The 18,186-nt window shown below is 36.3% G+C and overlaps 1 protein-coding gene across 1 annotated transcript in view; it reads left to right on the top strand.

Moving 5' to 3' along the window:
* ALX1 (ALX homeobox 1) overlaps positions 1–11,265 on the top strand; it is a 33,475-nt gene extending 22,210 nt beyond the window's left edge. The window contains exon 4 of the mRNA XM_001364420.4: positions 10,620–11,265. Within this exon, the coding sequence (XP_001364457.3) occupies positions 10,620–10,940 (321 nt within the window). The 3' untranslated portion in view covers positions 10,941–11,265. The remainder of the gene's footprint in view (positions 1–10,619) is intronic.
* The last annotated feature ends 6,921 nt before the right edge of the window (positions 11,266–18,186 follow it).

Raw genomic sequence — 18,186 nt, forward strand, 5'->3', positions numbered from 1 at the left:
GTGAATTGATCCAACCATTCTGGAGGGCAATTTGGAACTATGCCCAAAGGGCGATAAAAGACTGTCTGCCCTTTGATCCAGCCATAGCACTGCTGGGTTTGTACCCCAAAGAGATAATAAGGAAAAAGCCTTGTACAAGAATATTCATAGCTGTGCTCTTTATGGTGGTAAAAAATTGGAAAATGAAGGGATGCCCTTCAATTGGGGAATGGCTGAACAAATTGTGGTATATGTTGGTGATGGAATTACTATTGTGCTAAAAGGAATAATAAAGTGGAGGAATTCCATGGGAACTGGAACAACTTCCAGGAAGTGATGCAGAGTGAAAGGAGCAGAACCAGGAGAACATTGTACATGAGAATTGATTCTAGTGCAAAAGATTGGTAAGGGTCAGACAGTCAGGCTAAATGACTTGCCTAGTATCATATAGCTAGGAGGTGTCTAAGACAAGATTTGAATTCAGATTCTCCTGACTCTAGGCTTGGCACTCTATTTACCCTGCTACCTAGCTTCCCCTGAAGTCAAGTCTTCTTAACTCCAGGTCCAACAACAGTTCCTCCACGGAGTCACCAGCTGTCTTTTCATAAAGCAGAATATATAAAATAAATGCAGAATAGAAGACATTACCAGATGGTGGGTCTGTGAAAGTCCTCTAGGAAATTGAGTTCAGTCTTAAAGGAAGCCAGGAATTCTGGGAAGATTCAGGGATTCAGGAGAAAGGGTATTTTGGGTACAGAAGACAGCCAGGGTCAAAACACCTAGAAGGAGCATCATGGATGAGAAGCAGCACGTATACCAGTACATTTGCTATTGTCTGGACCATTTTTTTTAAAACCTTGCCTTCCATTTAAGGATTAATTCTGTTTATCACTATTGGAGTTATCAATTCTAAGGCAGAAAAGTGGTAAGGGCGAGGCAATGGGGATTAAATGACTTGCCCAGGGTCAAACAGCTAGGAAATGCTTATAGCCAGATTTGAACCCAGGACTCTAGACCTGGCATTCAATATACTGAACCACCTACTAGTGAGGCTTAAAGAGCTGTCAAGAGCCCTGAGAAGTTAAGGAACTTTCCCAGGATCACAGTGCCAGTATAGGTCAGAGACTGACTTGAACCCAGCTGTTACTGGCTTCTAAGCTGTTTCTTTATCCACTATGTCTCTCTTTCCTACTCTTAATAACCAAAATTCTAGGATTTAACACTCTCTCTAGAAAAGAAAAGATCCCTTAAGTATGGAATAAAATGAAATCGTTCACTCCTTCCCCACTCACTTATATAGGCTTTCCCAAAAGTCTTGATGTAGTTTTAAGATATTAAAGTTTTTAATACCTATTTATAGTGATTAAACAGGGTAACCAGGTGGCAAAGTAGATAGAGTGTCAGGCCTGAAGTCAGGAAGATTTATCTTCCCAAGTTCAACTCCACCCTCAGTCACTTACTAGCTGTATGACACTGGGCAAGTCCCTGAACTCCATTTGCCTCAGTTTCCTCATCTGCAAAATGAACTAGAGAAAGAAATGGCAAACCACTCCAGTATCTTTGCCAAAAAAATTCAAATGGGGTCATGAAAAATCAGATGGGAATGAACAACAACAAACACAAATTGTTATTCAACTATTAAAGCCTAAAATTACACTAATATTTTTTAGATACCTGGCATATACACTGGATATTGTTTTTAAATTGAAGAAAATTAAAAAATAATGCACAAAAGTAAAAAAAGGATAAAATGATTTTTTAAAAAATTGAACAGTTCTTCATTTAAGTTATTTACCCCCCCCCCCCCCAATAAATGTCTAAGTATAAGATGGGCAAGGCTTGGCTTGATTGGAAAAAAAAAGTAAAAAACAAACAAACAAAAATGAATAGATTAGTAGACCACAAATGCAAGATGATAATAATTGCCCCAATCAGGGTGCTTGTGTTCTATATACATAGTTTGAAAAGTTAAGAATTTAAAAAAAATATATCTGGATTTTTAGTGTTAGAAGAAAGCTTCTTGTTTAGTTCATCTTACCCAATTATCTCATTTTTATAGATGAAGCAACTGTAGCAATAATATTAATTTTTTAGTATTTATATAGTGCTTCCAGGTTTGCAAAATGCATTGAATATATTATTTTATATATTTCTGTAATATATAAAATATAACACAAATATATAATACATTATATAAGTATAATAAAATGTATAAAATATAACTTAGTATATTAATAATAAAATATAATAAACTATAAAATATGTTAAATATATGCAAAAATATATAAATCATTTGATCCTTATAACAACTCTATGCATTAAGTACTGTTATCCCCATTTAACAGATGAGAAAACTGAGGCATTGAGCTGTTAAATGATTTGCCAAGGGTGATCACACAGCTAGTAAATGTACATGGTAGGATTGGAACTCAGGTCTTTCTAACACTAAATCCTATGCTACATCCACTACACTACTTGGCTGCCTAATGATGTAAGTGTGATATTCAGAAATATCGAGTACAGGCCCCATGACAGACAGCAGGTTTGCTTTTTTTTTTTTTTCCTGAGTGCCAGCCTAGCAAAGTTCATAATAGCCCAATTTCAGAAGATTGATCATGAGGAGATGAATTTTTTTGACCACACCAGTTTATAAAAGGTGTCTACTAGGGTGTTGCAATCTGTGGATGCAAACACAGATAGAGTCATCTGTCTTTTGAAGTTTGAAGAACTGTCTCCAATCAAGAGAGATGAGGCATTACTATGATTTTATATTTCCCATTTGAAATTCCCAACAGCCCTATGCAGTGGATTCTATGGGCATTATTGGGCTTATTTTATAAAAGAGAAAATTGAGGGTCCGCTATCATGGCGAAATGTGTCCACTAAATCACTAAAGTAATCACTAAAGTAGAGGGCACGAGAAGAGACTGATGAGACTGGAGAAGCATCGGGATGCCATGTTGTGTGTGGAGATAGGGAAAACATCTCAGACAAAACCCAGAGGGCTGTGATAGCTCTCTCCCGTTATTTGAAAGATTATCATTCTGAATGAGAGGCTACAGGACATTGTGCTTAGAAATGTGGCCTCTGAGTCAGAAAGACCTGGATTCAAAATCGTCCTCTGATACCTACTGACTATGTGATTCAGGTCATGTCACTTAAGCTCTCCATAGTCTGGGTAGATCTCTAAGACTCTACAAGAAGGTGTGGATAAGGAAACTTCTAGACATTCTCTGTAACTTCAGTTGCAGAGAGAACTAGGACTTAAAGCACAGGGAAATTTTGCAATTCACTATAAGAATTTTTTAAAACTATATTTTTCCAATGTTATTTCTTTTTGCCAGTTATGAAAAGTAATCACAAATTTGCACATACGTTTTCCAAAGTTATATGATCCAAATTTTATCCCTCCCATCTTCCCTCCACCCTCTTTGAGCTGGCAAGCAATTTAATCTCAGATATGTATGCATTATTGCACAAAACATCTCTCCATAGTATTCATTTTCGTAAGTGAATAGTCTTATAAAACCCAAACCCCCAAACATACCCAAATAAACAAGTGAAAAACCATGTGCTTCCATCTGCATTCCAACAGTTAAGAAAGAACTTTTTAACAAAGTTGTCCGACCTTGATGTAGTCTAACTCAAGAAGCAGTGAGAGCCTTTTCATTGGATTGGATGTGTTCAAGCAGGGTTTGTTAGGGATGTTTGGGAGGCATTTTTGTATTGGAATGGAATTTGGAGTATATGAATCCTAAGGTCCTACTTCTACACCAAGATTCTGTGAGTTATAAAAAAGGGGGTTAAGGAATCCGAGACTTAGAGCAAAAAAGCATTGGAGAGATCATTCATCCCAACCCTTCCTTATTCAGATGAGAAAATTGGAGTCCCTGGAAAGTGAGAATTTGACCAAGGTCACACAGGTAGAAAGTGGTAAAGGCATGATTCAGATCCATCTCCTCTGAGATGGTACAAGAAAGAGGAATTAGTACAAGTATAATCCTTTGCTGAATATTCATTTTTCTCTGTATAATATATCATATTATTCAGATATTTGAACAAACCTCATGAAGGCTTTAGACAGAGTAGGCTCAAACTTCTTTGGGGCCATGACTTTTTATTTGCATATTTTCCAGGAATTCATTGGACATCTGTGCCCAGTTTTTTAAAAAAATAAACAAAATTCTGTAATAAGATTAAAAGCACTTTTAAACCAGAGCACTTTAACAGCAAACATGTATTTCTTAGGGATGCCCCTCCCCCCACAAACATTTACACCTTCTTATCTGCCAGAAAGTGTAAAAACAGTTCCCAAAGAGAAATATTTTCAAGACATTTGGTCATCTAAAACGGCCACTATAAAACATTTGTGATCACATGTTTGTATGTTGTTTAATTTTGGAAAACAGTGCTCTCAAATGGAGCTTTGATAGCAAAATGGATCCTTCCTTCCTTCCTTCCTTCCTTCCTTCCTTCCTTCCTTCCTTCCTTCCTTCCTTCCTTCCTTCCTTCCTTCCTTCCTTCCTTCCTTCCTTCCTTCCTTCCTTCTTTCCTTCCTTCCTTCCTTCCTTCCTTCCTTCCTTCCTTCCTTCCTTCCTTCCTTCCTTCCTTCCTTCCTTCCTTCTTTCCTTCCTTCTTTCCTTCCTTCCTTCCTTCCTTCCTTCCTTCCTTCCTTCCTTCCTTCCTTCCTTCCTTCCTTCCTTCCTTCCTTCCTCCCTTTCTCTCTTTTTCTTTCTTTCTCTCTCTCTTTCTTTCTTTCTTTCTTTCTTTCTTTCTTTCTTTCTTTCTTTCTTTCTTTCTTTCTTTCTTTCTTTCTTTCTTCTCTCTCTCTCTCTCTCTCTCTCTCTCTCTCTCTCTCTCTCTCTCTCTCTCTCTCTCTCTTTCTTTCTTTCTTTCTTTTCCTCTCTGTCTTAGAAGCAACATTAAATATCGATTCCAAAAAAGAAGAGTGATAAGAACTAGGCAATGGAGGTCAAGTGATTGCCCATGGTCACACAGCTAAGAAGTGTCAGAGGTCATATATGAATCTAGGACCTCCCATTTCTCAATCTGACTCTCTATCCACTAAGCCACCTTACTGCCCCTGGTGTCTACTTTTCACTAAACTCTCATCTGTGGCTTCCAGAGGCTGTAACATGTTCAGTGGCCACATTCCAGTAAAATTGTCTCAACAGATGGGCTAAACTAGGTTGAGGGTAATGAACAAATCTCAGAACCACTGGTGATTAAGGGGGATGTCTACTCCAAGCATGTGAAAACTCCTGGCAGAATTGGCAGATGAGGATAATTGTTCCAAGAGTCATGAAGACAGCTTAAGTAGCTAGAGTTTGGTTAGGCATGTAAGATGCCTAGGTCATCACTGGCCATTACCAGTAGTCGTGACTTTTATATTGTTACTAGACGTGGAAAACTTTGGAAGAATAAATGAAGCTGATGATTTTGTGCCACTCTGAAAATCCAGTTATTACAGGAGTCAGTTCATCATCCCATAATGTCACTGGTCTTCTTCTAAGTGAAGGACAAACAATATTGTTTTCATGACCTTCATGTTATTCTAGTTATCCCCATGTTCATTCAGCGTTTCAGATTATCTCAAAGATATAAAGTAATTAAAGCCTTCTTTTATCTCAGTGAAAAACAGTACCATATTGTAAGGAAAATTCTGAATTGAGTCAACTGTGTTTAAACTTGGTTTTACCCTATATTAATGGAATGACCCTGGCAAGCCACTGCCCTTCCAGGAGTTTCTTTTATCCTTGAGAAAGAAGAAGTTGGACTAGATTAGGGGGTTCTTGACCCAGAATCCATAAACTTGTGTGTTATTTAAAATTGTATTTCAGTAGTAGAATTTCAATATAATTGGTTTCCTTTGTAATTCTATGTATCTTATTTCAAGTGCTGTGTTTGAAAACATTATTCTGAGAATAGGTCTATAGGGTTTGCCAGACTGCCAGAGGGTTCCATGCCATCAAAATGGTTAAGAACTCCCAATGAACTCTAAGAACCCTTCCAAGACCAAACTCTTTGAACAAATACATGTGCTAGTTTTGGAGTCAGAAGACCTGAATTTGAATCCCTCCCCTGATAATAGCTACTTATGTGACCCCAGGCAAGTCACTGAGCCTCTTACAATCTCAATTCCAGTGGTTCCAGGTTTGGTCGTGGTCAGAGGTAAACAGAGATCCCAGGATTGGATGAGGGGGAGGGGGCTTAAATGAACTAGTGAATGTGAATATCATTTAAAAAATATAAAATGAAACTGACAAAATGTGTGTGTGTTTGTATGTATGTATGTGTGAAAGCAACATGTGGAATTCACATTTCTGGAATGAAATACCACTAGTTATATCTACAACAAGAAGTATGCAGCAAATTCCTTAACTCTACTAAAACAGAGAAGATCATATAGTGGAATTTAAAGAATACAGAATTTGGAATAAAAGAACCAGGGTTCAAACCAGGGGTGTCATGAGGCTCAGATGAGATAATGGATATAAATAAAGCACTCTGCAAATCCTAAAGACCTATATAATGGCCATGTATTATTATTATAAATCTATATTTTTAAGTCTCCAATTTGTTGATGACATCATTCTCTGCACAACTATTGCAGTGAAATCAAACATGTATTGTATTAGAAAACCACAAATTAACATTATCTATGTTGGATTTTGTACTTTTAGTTATTTCTTTATTTTAGTATGGTTCTGGCTTGTACTTCAGATTTGTTAGGAGCTAGCACAGAGTTTGACTCTTCTGTCCTACTGTACTCCTATTGAGCTCCAGTGATATTTATAGAGAAATACAAGGGTGTGATGGTAAATATTTAACAACCAGAATATATTGACATTATGAACACTTTCTTAAATCTAGATAATCTGCAAAACAATGAGTCCAACCCTAATTTGTATCAATTGCTGATTCCTGAGGTGTAAATGGCCATTCTGGAAATTTAACAATAGTTCCTTGTTTACCAGTGTTCCAATGCACTGCTGGTTCAAATCCTGGTCCTTTCTTCAAATTCTGTCCATTATCTACTGAGTGATCTTGGGTGAGTTACATGACTTTCCCACTATAATTATAAAATAATGGGGTGAGGTGACCTCCAAGGTTCCTTTCACCTGTAAATCTGTGATAATACTTTGAAATAATACATTGAAAACTTTATTTCTATTGACAAAATATAGAAGGAAACAGGTTCACTTTCAATTCCTGAAATCTGTTGTCAAGGAATCAAGTGACCTTGGATGGTCTGAGGCATCTAGTATGATGTTTGATTGTAAGCCAGAAGAGAATCACTCAGATCTAGTCAGAGGAACTATGTATGTGACAGGGTAATGGCATTAACAGCTCCCCCGTTAGTCTGAGATACATCCGTCAGTGGTTCCTGGCACTGATCATCATGTCCTGTTTAGAAGAGAATGGATACCATAGAGTGAGCCTAAATTAAAATAACATTGCCCAAGATGCCACAAAAATTAGCTGAGTGTAAAAATCTCAGCTAGGAATGGGACAGCTTTATTGAATTTAAAGCATAGTCTTTATAATTAAGCAATCAAAAACATGCAATATTCTAAAAATAACACTATGACTGATCTCATCCATTATGACAATCATTGAAAAAATAGCTTGCCAATAAATAAAGACTCCCTGCTATAACACCCATATACACACAAACACACAAACCTGCAGGGATAAAATCCATTTTCTCTTGCTAACAGGTCTATGGTATTGGTAAAATAGCTCCTTCCTCTGTCTTCCCTGACTGCTAAAGAGACACAGGAACTATCAAATTAGCAGTCAATCATTTATTAAGCATTGCCTTTGTTCTTAACATTGTGCTAGAAAGAAGGGTGGCATAGAAAGACAATAATGAACCAGTAATTTTCTTTCATGGAATTTCCATTCCACTGAAAGCATCATTAAACAGATTTTCTGTGGTTGACTGATTACTAATTAATATAAAAAATATTGCCCTGACACAGAGCAGGATGAATGATTTGCCAAAGCCAATGTGTGGAAATTACATATTCAGATATGTATATGTGTGTATGTATGTATTTATATGTAGATATCTATAAGTCTATCTATCCATCTATCCATCTACTTTCTTTGTATCTAATCGTATATGTATTTATAACAATATATCAAAATATATCTGGATATAGCACAATATATTATAGATGATATAATAAATATATGAATATATCATATATCAAAATTTCAAATAAGATTATTCTCTCTATAGAAACATATATATATATGGATATGGATATGGAAATCAATAACATTTTAACTTGAAGTTCTGATTACATTTATTTTAAAAATTCAAACATCAAACACAGAAAGAAGTCTCCCCTTATAATGGTCATTTTTTATGATCAGTGAATCTTCTCTTAAGTTACTTTGTATTTATTTTTCACATTTTTGAATTGATTTGTGCACAGGTAGGTTAATATTTTGGTTGCACAGTGGCTAGGTTATTGGATTTGAATTCAAGAAGACCTAGGTTTAAATCTTGACAAAGACATTTACTGACTATGTGGAAATGCTTTTTTTTTTTTTAAAGGTCATTATTCTAAGCCTCAGTTTCCCCATTGGTAAAATTGGGATAATAACAGCAACTATCTCATAAAGTTTTGGTTGATGAATGAGATAATCCATGTAAAGCATGTTGTCAACTTTATAAAGAATTATGTAAATGAAAGCTAGGCATTATTATTATGCTGCGTTCCCTTAGAATATAAACTCCTTGAAGGCTGGGATATCTTATTTTTGACTTTGTATAGACACTTAGCAGAGTTTCTGAAGTTTAGTAAGCACTTAATTATTTTCCCATTTAAAATGATTGTAAATCTCTGATGGTAGCAACTTGTCCATTTCCTCGTCTTTTTTTCCTAAGCAAACTTTTCTCTGTGCTTTCTGGTAAACATGAGTGGCTCATTTCTTCCCATCATTTAATAGCTTATCTGGAAGGGTGCTGGATCTGGCTTGATGTAAAAGTTTCAGCGTGAACATCTTTACATTGCAAATCGTCAAAATGCAACTACTTGATTTCTTATTTTGTTGATTGTCTAGATTTAAGAAAGTGATGGAGAAAATGTTTATAATGCAAAGTAAGCTCAGAAATGTATCCCGTGTACATTTTTTTCATTGAGACAGTTGTTAAATATTTGCTGGCATACCCCTGAACCTTTCTCTCATATTTCTGCTTTAAATTCTCCATTCTACCCACATTCTATGCTTGTTCATCTGCCCTTAATTTTTAACAGTTTCAGGGATGGGGAGGAGAGCTGGAAGAGAGATTATCTTCAATTCAATGAAATTCAATATTACTTTATCAAATGCTTCCTCTGTGTCGACCAAGCCTTTTGCTAGATGCTGGGGGTACAAAAAAAAAAAGTGATCACTTTTAGCCCTCAGGAAACTTGTATTCCACTTGTGCTAATTCATTAGGCAGTACAGAATTTTTTACTTTTCTATTTTAATGACACTTTGAACTATAAAATTTTTGGACATTGAGTTCTGTAACAAGTCCTCCTTCCTAGAGAATTGTGTATAAACTTTATTATCATTATTATGTTCTTTTCAGAATGTTACCATGATTTCCTCTATTTTGCTTTGCTCTTCTGGATTTTGTTCAGATTGGTACTATTTTAAATATTTCTCACTTCTGATCCTTCTACCTTCAGTTACATTTCACAGCATATTCAATAAATCATAAGACAAATGTCTGGAAAATGTACACTTTGTAAGGGTTCTAGGAGCTCTGTCTTGAAGGTGATAGAGTACCCAAGATAATGAAAAAAGGCTAAGATTTATTCAGCCAAGTGCCTGTGGTAGCTAAGACCTTTCGAGAGCACACCAGTTTTGTGCTAGGAATATTTTCTAACAGAGTAAACCCCACAGAGGATCTGGTTTAGAAAACTAGCAAAATTGCTCACTCATATTTTGTCTAGAAAGCCGTATTTTAAAACCTCCTTTGACCTCAAAGGATATGAATGGATCATTGATACTAGGAATTCCTCATACTACTGAAATCACAGGTTGAGGCCACTCTTCCCTCCCACCCCCCACCCCCCAATGACAACAACAAAGTTTTCTGTATTTTCTGTTTCTTTAAAAATCTTAGCTATAAAAAGTGCACTGGAAAGAATATAGGTTGGATTTAGAGTCTGTGAATCCTTACTCCCACTGTGTGACTTTAGAAAAGTCACTAAACTTCTTTTGAACTCAGTTTCCTTTTTTGTAAAATGAAGGGACTTACCTAGATGATCTCATAGATCTCATCCAGCTCTAAATCTATGATCTTAGCCTCTTGAAGCTGAATTGATTGAATTAAATATTTCATAGAGTCAAATTCATAGCCTAATGGTGGCTAATAAAGTAAAATGATTTAGAAGTCGGTGTTGAATATTGAAATTTGAAATCATTGCTCAGTATATCCTTAGGAGAAAATGTAAAGTAAATGGTAAAAGTAAAATTATTTAGAAGCCAGTATTGAATACTGAATTTTAAAATCATTGCTCAGTATATATTTCGAAGAAAATGGCCAGCAATAGAAAAGGGACAAAATGAATTCAGGACAAACAAAATTTTACAACTATATGTAACTTCATTTTTTGTTTTCTATATTCCAGATTCAAAACAATATGTGGGCAGGAAATGCGACTGGTGGCTCTGTGGTTACTTCCTGCATGTTGCCACGCGACACTTCTTCCTGCATGACACCATACTCTCACTCGCCTCGGACAGATTCCGGTTACACGGGGTTTTCAAACCACCAGAACCAGTTTGGCCATGTGCCCCTCAACAATTTTTTCACTGACTCTCTTCTCTCTGGAGCCACCAATGGACATGCATTCGAAACAAAGCCAGAATTTGAAAGGAGGTCTTCCAGCATCGCAGTCCTTCGAATGAAGGCCAAAGAGCACACTGCCAATATTTCATGGGCCATGTAATATATAGTACCCCTTTATTTTTCTTTTCATAGCAAAGTGAAAAAAAAACACATTCTTCTTTCTCGTATTTAAAGGATGCAACAGTAAGCTGCTGTCTCTATGTGTGTGTGGATTGTGAACCGTCAGGCTAGATGGGGAGGCCAGCTTACAATGAATACTAATATTATTTAACAATAAAATCTAAGAATGAATCTGTAGAGGGACTAAATCGGTTTACCATACATGGATCTCAACCAAGCCTGTTTAGTGGTAAAGTCTTTTCTATTGTACCAGTTGATGAAATATGATCATAAAATCTGCTAAAAGAATAAATGCATTAAACAAATTCTTTTGCTAGAGATTGATTTATGTGACCACTACATACCAAGGAATTCCCTATAAATTAATACCCAATAGAAGAGAAGGAAATCCACTGGGGAAAATTTCAGTAGAACAAGTAAATATTGAAACAGGGCACTTGTAGAACTGAACCCATATCTCTTCTCCTCCCCTGCTTCCCTGGCCCCGTGGGCATAACTTCTCCTTGCTGACATTTGATATTCAGATTTTCAAAGAGGCTTTTAGATCTCTCTGTTTTAGAAAGTTTCCACTGTATGAAGAATTACTACTCAAAACTGAGCAACGTTTGCAGAGATTTGCCTGGGGTCAGTTGTATGAACCCATGTGGTCAAGGGTGATAACTGCAATATGCCAGTACTGAATTCACATACAGTTATTTTTCCAAATGGTATCTTTCCATGAACTGAGTGGTTGGATTACTTCAAATCAAAGGGACCCCCCCCCCCCAACACCTACCTAATTAAGGATTTCAAAATAAGGTTGAGTAAAATAAATAGTATAACTGAGAAAGTAAACCTCTTTATTAAAGGGCTTTATAGAGAACCCTGGGATTATTTAATGAGATATATGTGTACATATATGAATGTTTATGTATACATGTACATATATACACAGTACACACATCTATATATGCACAGATATGTCCACATATGTGCAATCTGTGTTTCCTCTTGGATCTCTCCTACCTTTGGCCCTTGAGTCACCATTCTTTTACATAAGGAATGAAAATGTCCAAAAAGACTTACTCAAATTCCTGTTGGGGGAAAAAAAAGGAAGAAAAATAACTTTGCATCTGGAAAATTGCTAAGTCCTTTGATTTACTTCTCCTCCCTTTCCCCTGTCACATTCCAAGCTCCTTCAGATGAGTGAAATGTCAGCCTCCTTGAAAGTAACAGTCAGTCTCCCAAGTTCATAAAGGCAAAGTAAATTAATTGAAGAGGACTCGCATGGCTGTGATTAGCACAGGATACAGCTTTCCCAGTGCCCCTTGAATCTTCTTGCTAGTTTCACTGGCTTTGAGGGATATGGGGGTCGGGTGGGGGAGGGAGGAAGGGAAAGAACTCTTTTCCTTTTGATAGTACATGAAGGAATAAAATTAGAAAGATTAAATTCCAGAGAAATAATACTTTAGTCCTACAAGTACCCCCCTCTTAACTAGGAAAATATTTATAATGAACAGAAATGACTTTTTGTAATAAAATTTTAAATCAAACAGATGATCGAGATGAGAGACATCCTAAACCAACATGCCCTGACTTCATAATAAACTTTTGTCTTTATTGCTCTGGGTGTTCATGCTTTCTTCTCTGTATTACCCGAAAATGAACTTCTTAACTTTTGCCCTCGAATCAAAAATAAGAAAATCTTTTCTTCTTATATATAACTTTTGTTTTTAAATTTAAAAAATGTGTTTAGAAAGTTTTGCGATTCAAAGGGAAGTTATTTTCTGGATACATGATTAGAGAAAACATGAGAAAGTGTTACTCTAGAAATTGAACTGAACTGAGAAGATGGAACTTTTGGAATTTTTTTTTAAAGGGCTGAACTTTCTCAAATTAAAACTGTCTGTTTCTAGTTGCCTCAATGCTCCAACTTAAAACTTGCCAAAAAAATTTAAATATCCTAAAATGCCTTTTCTGCATTTGTCATTCCCTCTTAATTCTTGAATTTCGTCAACCTCAAACCCCCAAGCTAACAAAAAAACTACATAGCAAATTTCATATGGTTAACAACAACAAAAAAAGAGTTTTCCTGAAGATACTTAATAGCCCAGAAATGCTAGATAATGCACCTTCCTTCCATATGTTTATTATTCTTACAATGTTGGTAAAGGAAATATTTCAGTACAGTTCACCATTTGCTTCTCTAATGATCTTACTCCGAAGTTGTTTCAGTAATATTTTCTTCCTTTTAAAAAGGCGTTTTACATACTTCCTTTCCCATCATTTTGGTTCATGTTTGGATTATGTGAAGAGACATAAATTAACAGCCAATAAGGCAAGGATTCCAGTTTGCTTCAAAAATTCAAGTGAAATATTGTTAGAGAACATATTTGTGAGTTATTTGATGGGATGGTTCTTTTTTTTTTAAAAATGGTGTCTTTCATTAAAAGTAAGAATACACAAACAAAAAAAAAAGTGAATGGGATTCTGGCTTTCACTATTCTTAAACTCTCATTATCTTATATAGTTATTTAACCCTTATAACACTGAGTAAACTCCTGCAATTGTGTATACAAATTGCAGAAACATATTCATTCCCAGCTTTTCATCTTGCCTGACCTTTGTCAAATTGCTGATCTTTTTAATTCACACACACACACACACACACACACACAGACTCATTCTGAACCTTTTTTTCATGTCAACCCTCATTAAAAAACTGGCACAACTGCCATTCATACTTTATTTCTCTCATCTTTCCCCCTAGCTTTTCCTCCAGGAAATTTCTGCCATCTGCTATAGACATTCCTTCTGCCCACTACTCACTCTGCTTGTAATCTTACTACAAAGACGTGCTCTAGGTAAGTTGTTGAGGATAGAACCAGATCATGACACAGTCTGCATGTGAGATTATACATAGTATTGAAATCTAACAAATGATTTCCTAATGTTCAGGCGTGAAATTGGGTAGGCTGCCGGCCTCTCAATCAATCTATTGCATTAGACATAATAAATGCTAATGTTAGGTATTGTCATATTAGAGGGCAATATTTTGAGAGCTAAGATGGATCTCAGAGGTCTTCTTGTCCAACTCAGTCATTTTATAGATGAAGAAGCTGAGGCACAAAGGATGTTCAGTGACTTGCCTGAAGACACATAAGTAATAAGGATATTGGTTATTAGTAATGGTATCACAATTATTATAAAAGATGTAGAAAGTTTCTTTATTTTGTAAACAAAACTAGAGATCCTGTATTTAGAATCAAGAAGGGACCCCAGAGCTTCTCCAGGCAAACTCAATTAGAAAGTAAACCACTAAACCATAAATAACACTATACATTGACTTAGAAAACCACAACTTAACATTATCTTCCCTGTATTCTATTTTTGTTTATTTTGTTAAACATTTCTCATTGACATTTTAATCTGGTTGGGGTTCACTCTAAGGTTTTGCCAGCTTCTTCCCCATGAATTTGATTTCTCTCTGTTTAGTCTAATCCTATTATTTTATAGATGAGGAAACTGAGGCCTTGGAGAGGTGAAAAGAACTTGCCCAAGACCACAAAGGTAGAAAGTATTTTGGGATTTAAACCAAGGTTTGGGTGACTCTAAACCCTGTAGTCTTTCCATTGTCTCTACCCATAGCATAGTGTAAATAAATTTTTACTCCTCTAAGCAAAATTTAATTAACTTGAGCTTAAATTAAATTAAGCATAAATATTAAAAATAAATTTAATTAACTTAATTTTTTTCTAGAGATTTTATTGCTAGACATTTCCCAGTTTTATTTTATCTTGAAGTCTTAATTAGCCTTAAAATAATGGACAATTTCATATCTAAAATTCCAAACAAACAAATGTCTCTTCTTTGTCATTGTGGTACTCTGAATTGTTTAAAATGACTTTTTTTTTTCTGAATAAGTGTGCGCATCCTAGAATATGTTACCATGAATAGTATGGCTCCCCTTACCCTCCTTCACCAGATGCAACCTTTCTATGTCATGGTGTCAAACTCATCTAGACCCAGGGGTCTCTAAAGAGTATGAAAGGATTCTTGGGTACATATTGACTTAGAAAACCTATATATTAATATTATCTACATTGTATTGTGTTTCAATTTATTTAAAAAAATATTTCCCAATTACTTTTTAAAACCTTTTCTGTCTTAAGGTCAATTCTAAAACAGAAGGGTGACAAGAGGGAGGCACTTGGAGTCACAGAGTAACACAGCTAGGAAGTGTCAGGCCAGTCCCATTACATTTTCATCCATTTCTAGTGCATTTTACAGAAGAGGAAACTGAGACAAACAAGGTGAAGTGACTTGCCCTGGCTCACAAAGCTAGTAAGTGCCTGAGGACAAATTTGAACTGAGGAAGAGTTCTAGTGCTCTCTCCACTGAACCATTTAGCTGCCCTAGACATAGGAAAATCTGAGTTCAAATCTTGCACTCATTATCTGTGTGAACTACTTACTTTTCCTCCCACACAGCACTCCATCTCTTGTCTCTCATTCCTGGCATGCTCCTGACCTCTACTTCTCAGGTTGCCTTCAAAGTGGCAGCTCAAATCTAACCTTGTCTGGGGACGTTCCTAATTTCCCCACTTCTAGTGCATTCCTCACAAGATCCAGCTCCCTTCTATGTTTTTCCTATCCTGCATAAAATGAGCCCCAGTTTTTGCAAGCTTTACACCTTGTATATAATTAGTGCTGTGCTTGTTTCCTCCTCCATTGGAAGATGAGGTTCTTGAGGGCTGTTTTCACTTTCCTTTATAGTCCCATCTTAGCCCAGTGCTTGGCACAAGGTGACTTAATCAATGCCTTTTGATTGATTGAACTTGGGCAAGTTGGTGACCTTTCCTAAGACTCAGTTTCCTTATCTGCAACACAGGAAGAGGGAGTGTTGTTAATTTCAAATAAGATCATGTACATAAAAGACTTTGCAAACTTTAAAGTATTTTATAACTATAAATTTTTATTCTTTTTGGTTTCAGCAAGAAATTCTAAAATAAACTAGTGTGTAGGACCATTTCTGATCCTAATCTATTTGTTCCCAAATTCTGGGGCCATGAGACTTCAGGCAGGGACACACTGAATCTCTAGTTGTGCTAATTAATCCAAGGGAAGGCATTCTCAGACCCCTCCTTGACATGGAATGGTATATCAGCTCAGGAAACCAAAGTCGAAGGCCCAATTGGGTTGATAGGTTAATATTTTCTCTCAGAACTTCTTTATCTTTTATATCCTGGCTTGAAAGAGCATTCAGCATACTCAGTTTTATGTGCTGGTAGTTCAGTCACTTTTCAGTCATATCCAACTCTTCCTGACCCTATTTGGGGCTTTCTCCGCAAAGACACTGGAATGGTTTTCCATTTCCTTCTCTAGCTCATTTGACAAATGGGGTACTGAAGCAAACAGGGTTAAGTGACTTGCCTAGGGTCACACAGCCAGGAAGTGTCTGAAGCCAGATTTGAACTCAGAAACATACATCTTCCCCTAATTTGGAGTTTAGTTATTTTCTTCTAAACATACATGAGGCAGTGATTTTAATTCAAATTCAGGTTTTCCAAATCATTGGAATAGGAAGCTAGATACCTAGATGTTGCAAAAATGGAGTTATGATGGGCCTGTCTGGCCAAAAATATCTTTTGCACTGGTTTATAATCGTGCCTGCAGTTCTTGCCATTAAATACATTCCTGTGGATTAAAAGATTCCTTCCAAAAAGTCCTTATGAAAAAGAAAATAGATAACTAACTCTCTAATAAGTTAGTGGTTAGGAGAGGGGGTCTGTGAACTTTGAAAAAATATTTTTATTACTCTATTTCAATGTAATTGGTTTCCCCTTATAATCCTCTGTATTTTATTTTATGCATATAAAAACACAATACTGGGTGGGCATCTATAGACTTCAAAAGACTGCCAAAGAATTTTAGGACACATACTATGCACACTTGGACTAGGAATTAATCTGTCAGATCAATCTGATTAAATTAAAGACAAAAGAAAGAATATTGGAATATTAGATTTGAAGTCCGAAGAATATGAATTCAAATCAGATACTTAATAGCTGTATGATCCTGGGCAAGTCACTTAACTTCATTCAGGTTCCATTTCTTTATCTCTAAAATGGGGGAAATAATAGCTCCAGTATCACAGGATTGTGGGGAGGTTCAGATGAAATAAAATATACAGAGTGGTCTGCAAGCATTAAAGTGAACTGTGGTCATGAGACCAAACGTTGAGCTTTGGGAAGAGCTAGTCAGTCAGTTTGGCTGGAGCATAAAGTATGTAGAGAGGAGTAATGTGAAGTCTGGCTACAGCCAGACTGTGGGACGTGTTGCCTGGTATAAAGCAGGTCCTCAGTGGCTTGGTATGTAGGCCAGGTCAATTTTGATGGGGAAAAGGAAGCTTTGAGAATGCAGCAGAAGCTGCTATCTAGGAAAGGTAGGTATGAATAGAGCATCATTTGGGGAAGTCTAAGTCTAGCAGGAGGCAACATAAGCAAAGTAGGTTCTAGGAAAAGTATCTGGTCTGGGGTTAGGAGACAGAGCCCTAAAAGTTAAGCACATGTTAAGACAAATAGCATAGGATCCTAGATCTAGAGCTAGAAGGAAACTTGGAGGTCATCACATCCAATCCTCTCCTTGTACAGATGAGGTAGCTGATGGTCAGAAACAGGGTAAATGAGTTGCCCAGGGTCATGCTGCTATTATGTGAAGGAAGATTTGAAGCTTTGGCCCTTCTTTACTTAGTTCAATATTCTATCTCCTATAATATGGTGCATCTCAATTTCACCTCCTTTATTATTTTGCCTATAATAAGAATGATTAGAAGGTTATGAATTGTCCTACTGTTCCTTCATTGTTCCCTCCTTTCCTTAGTTCATTTCCCCTGGTTTCCTCTAACCTCTTCCCCTTTGTGTATCAATCAGTACCCTGAAACATTAGTAATTTGACATCTCTTTTTCTGAAAGAGACTAGATGAGATAAAGAAGGTGTTACCAGGAAGGGGAAAATATTTTCAAACCTATAACTTTGTAAGGAATTTTATCAAAGGGGGCAGCTGGGTAGCTCAGTGGATTAAAAGCCAGACCTAGAAACAGAGGGTCCTGGGTTCAAATTTGACCTCAGATACTTCCCAGCTGTGTGACCCTGGGCAAGTCACTTAACTCTATCTACCTTGGAACCAATACACAGTATTGATTCTAAGATGGAAGGTAAGTGTTTAAAAAAAAGAAAAAGAAATTT

The sequence above is a fragment of the Monodelphis domestica genome, chromosome 5 (assembly GCF_027887165.1).
Source record: "Monodelphis domestica isolate mMonDom1 chromosome 5, mMonDom1.pri, whole genome shotgun sequence".
NCBI classification, from domain to species: domain Eukaryota; kingdom Metazoa; phylum Chordata; class Mammalia; order Didelphimorphia; family Didelphidae; genus Monodelphis; species Monodelphis domestica.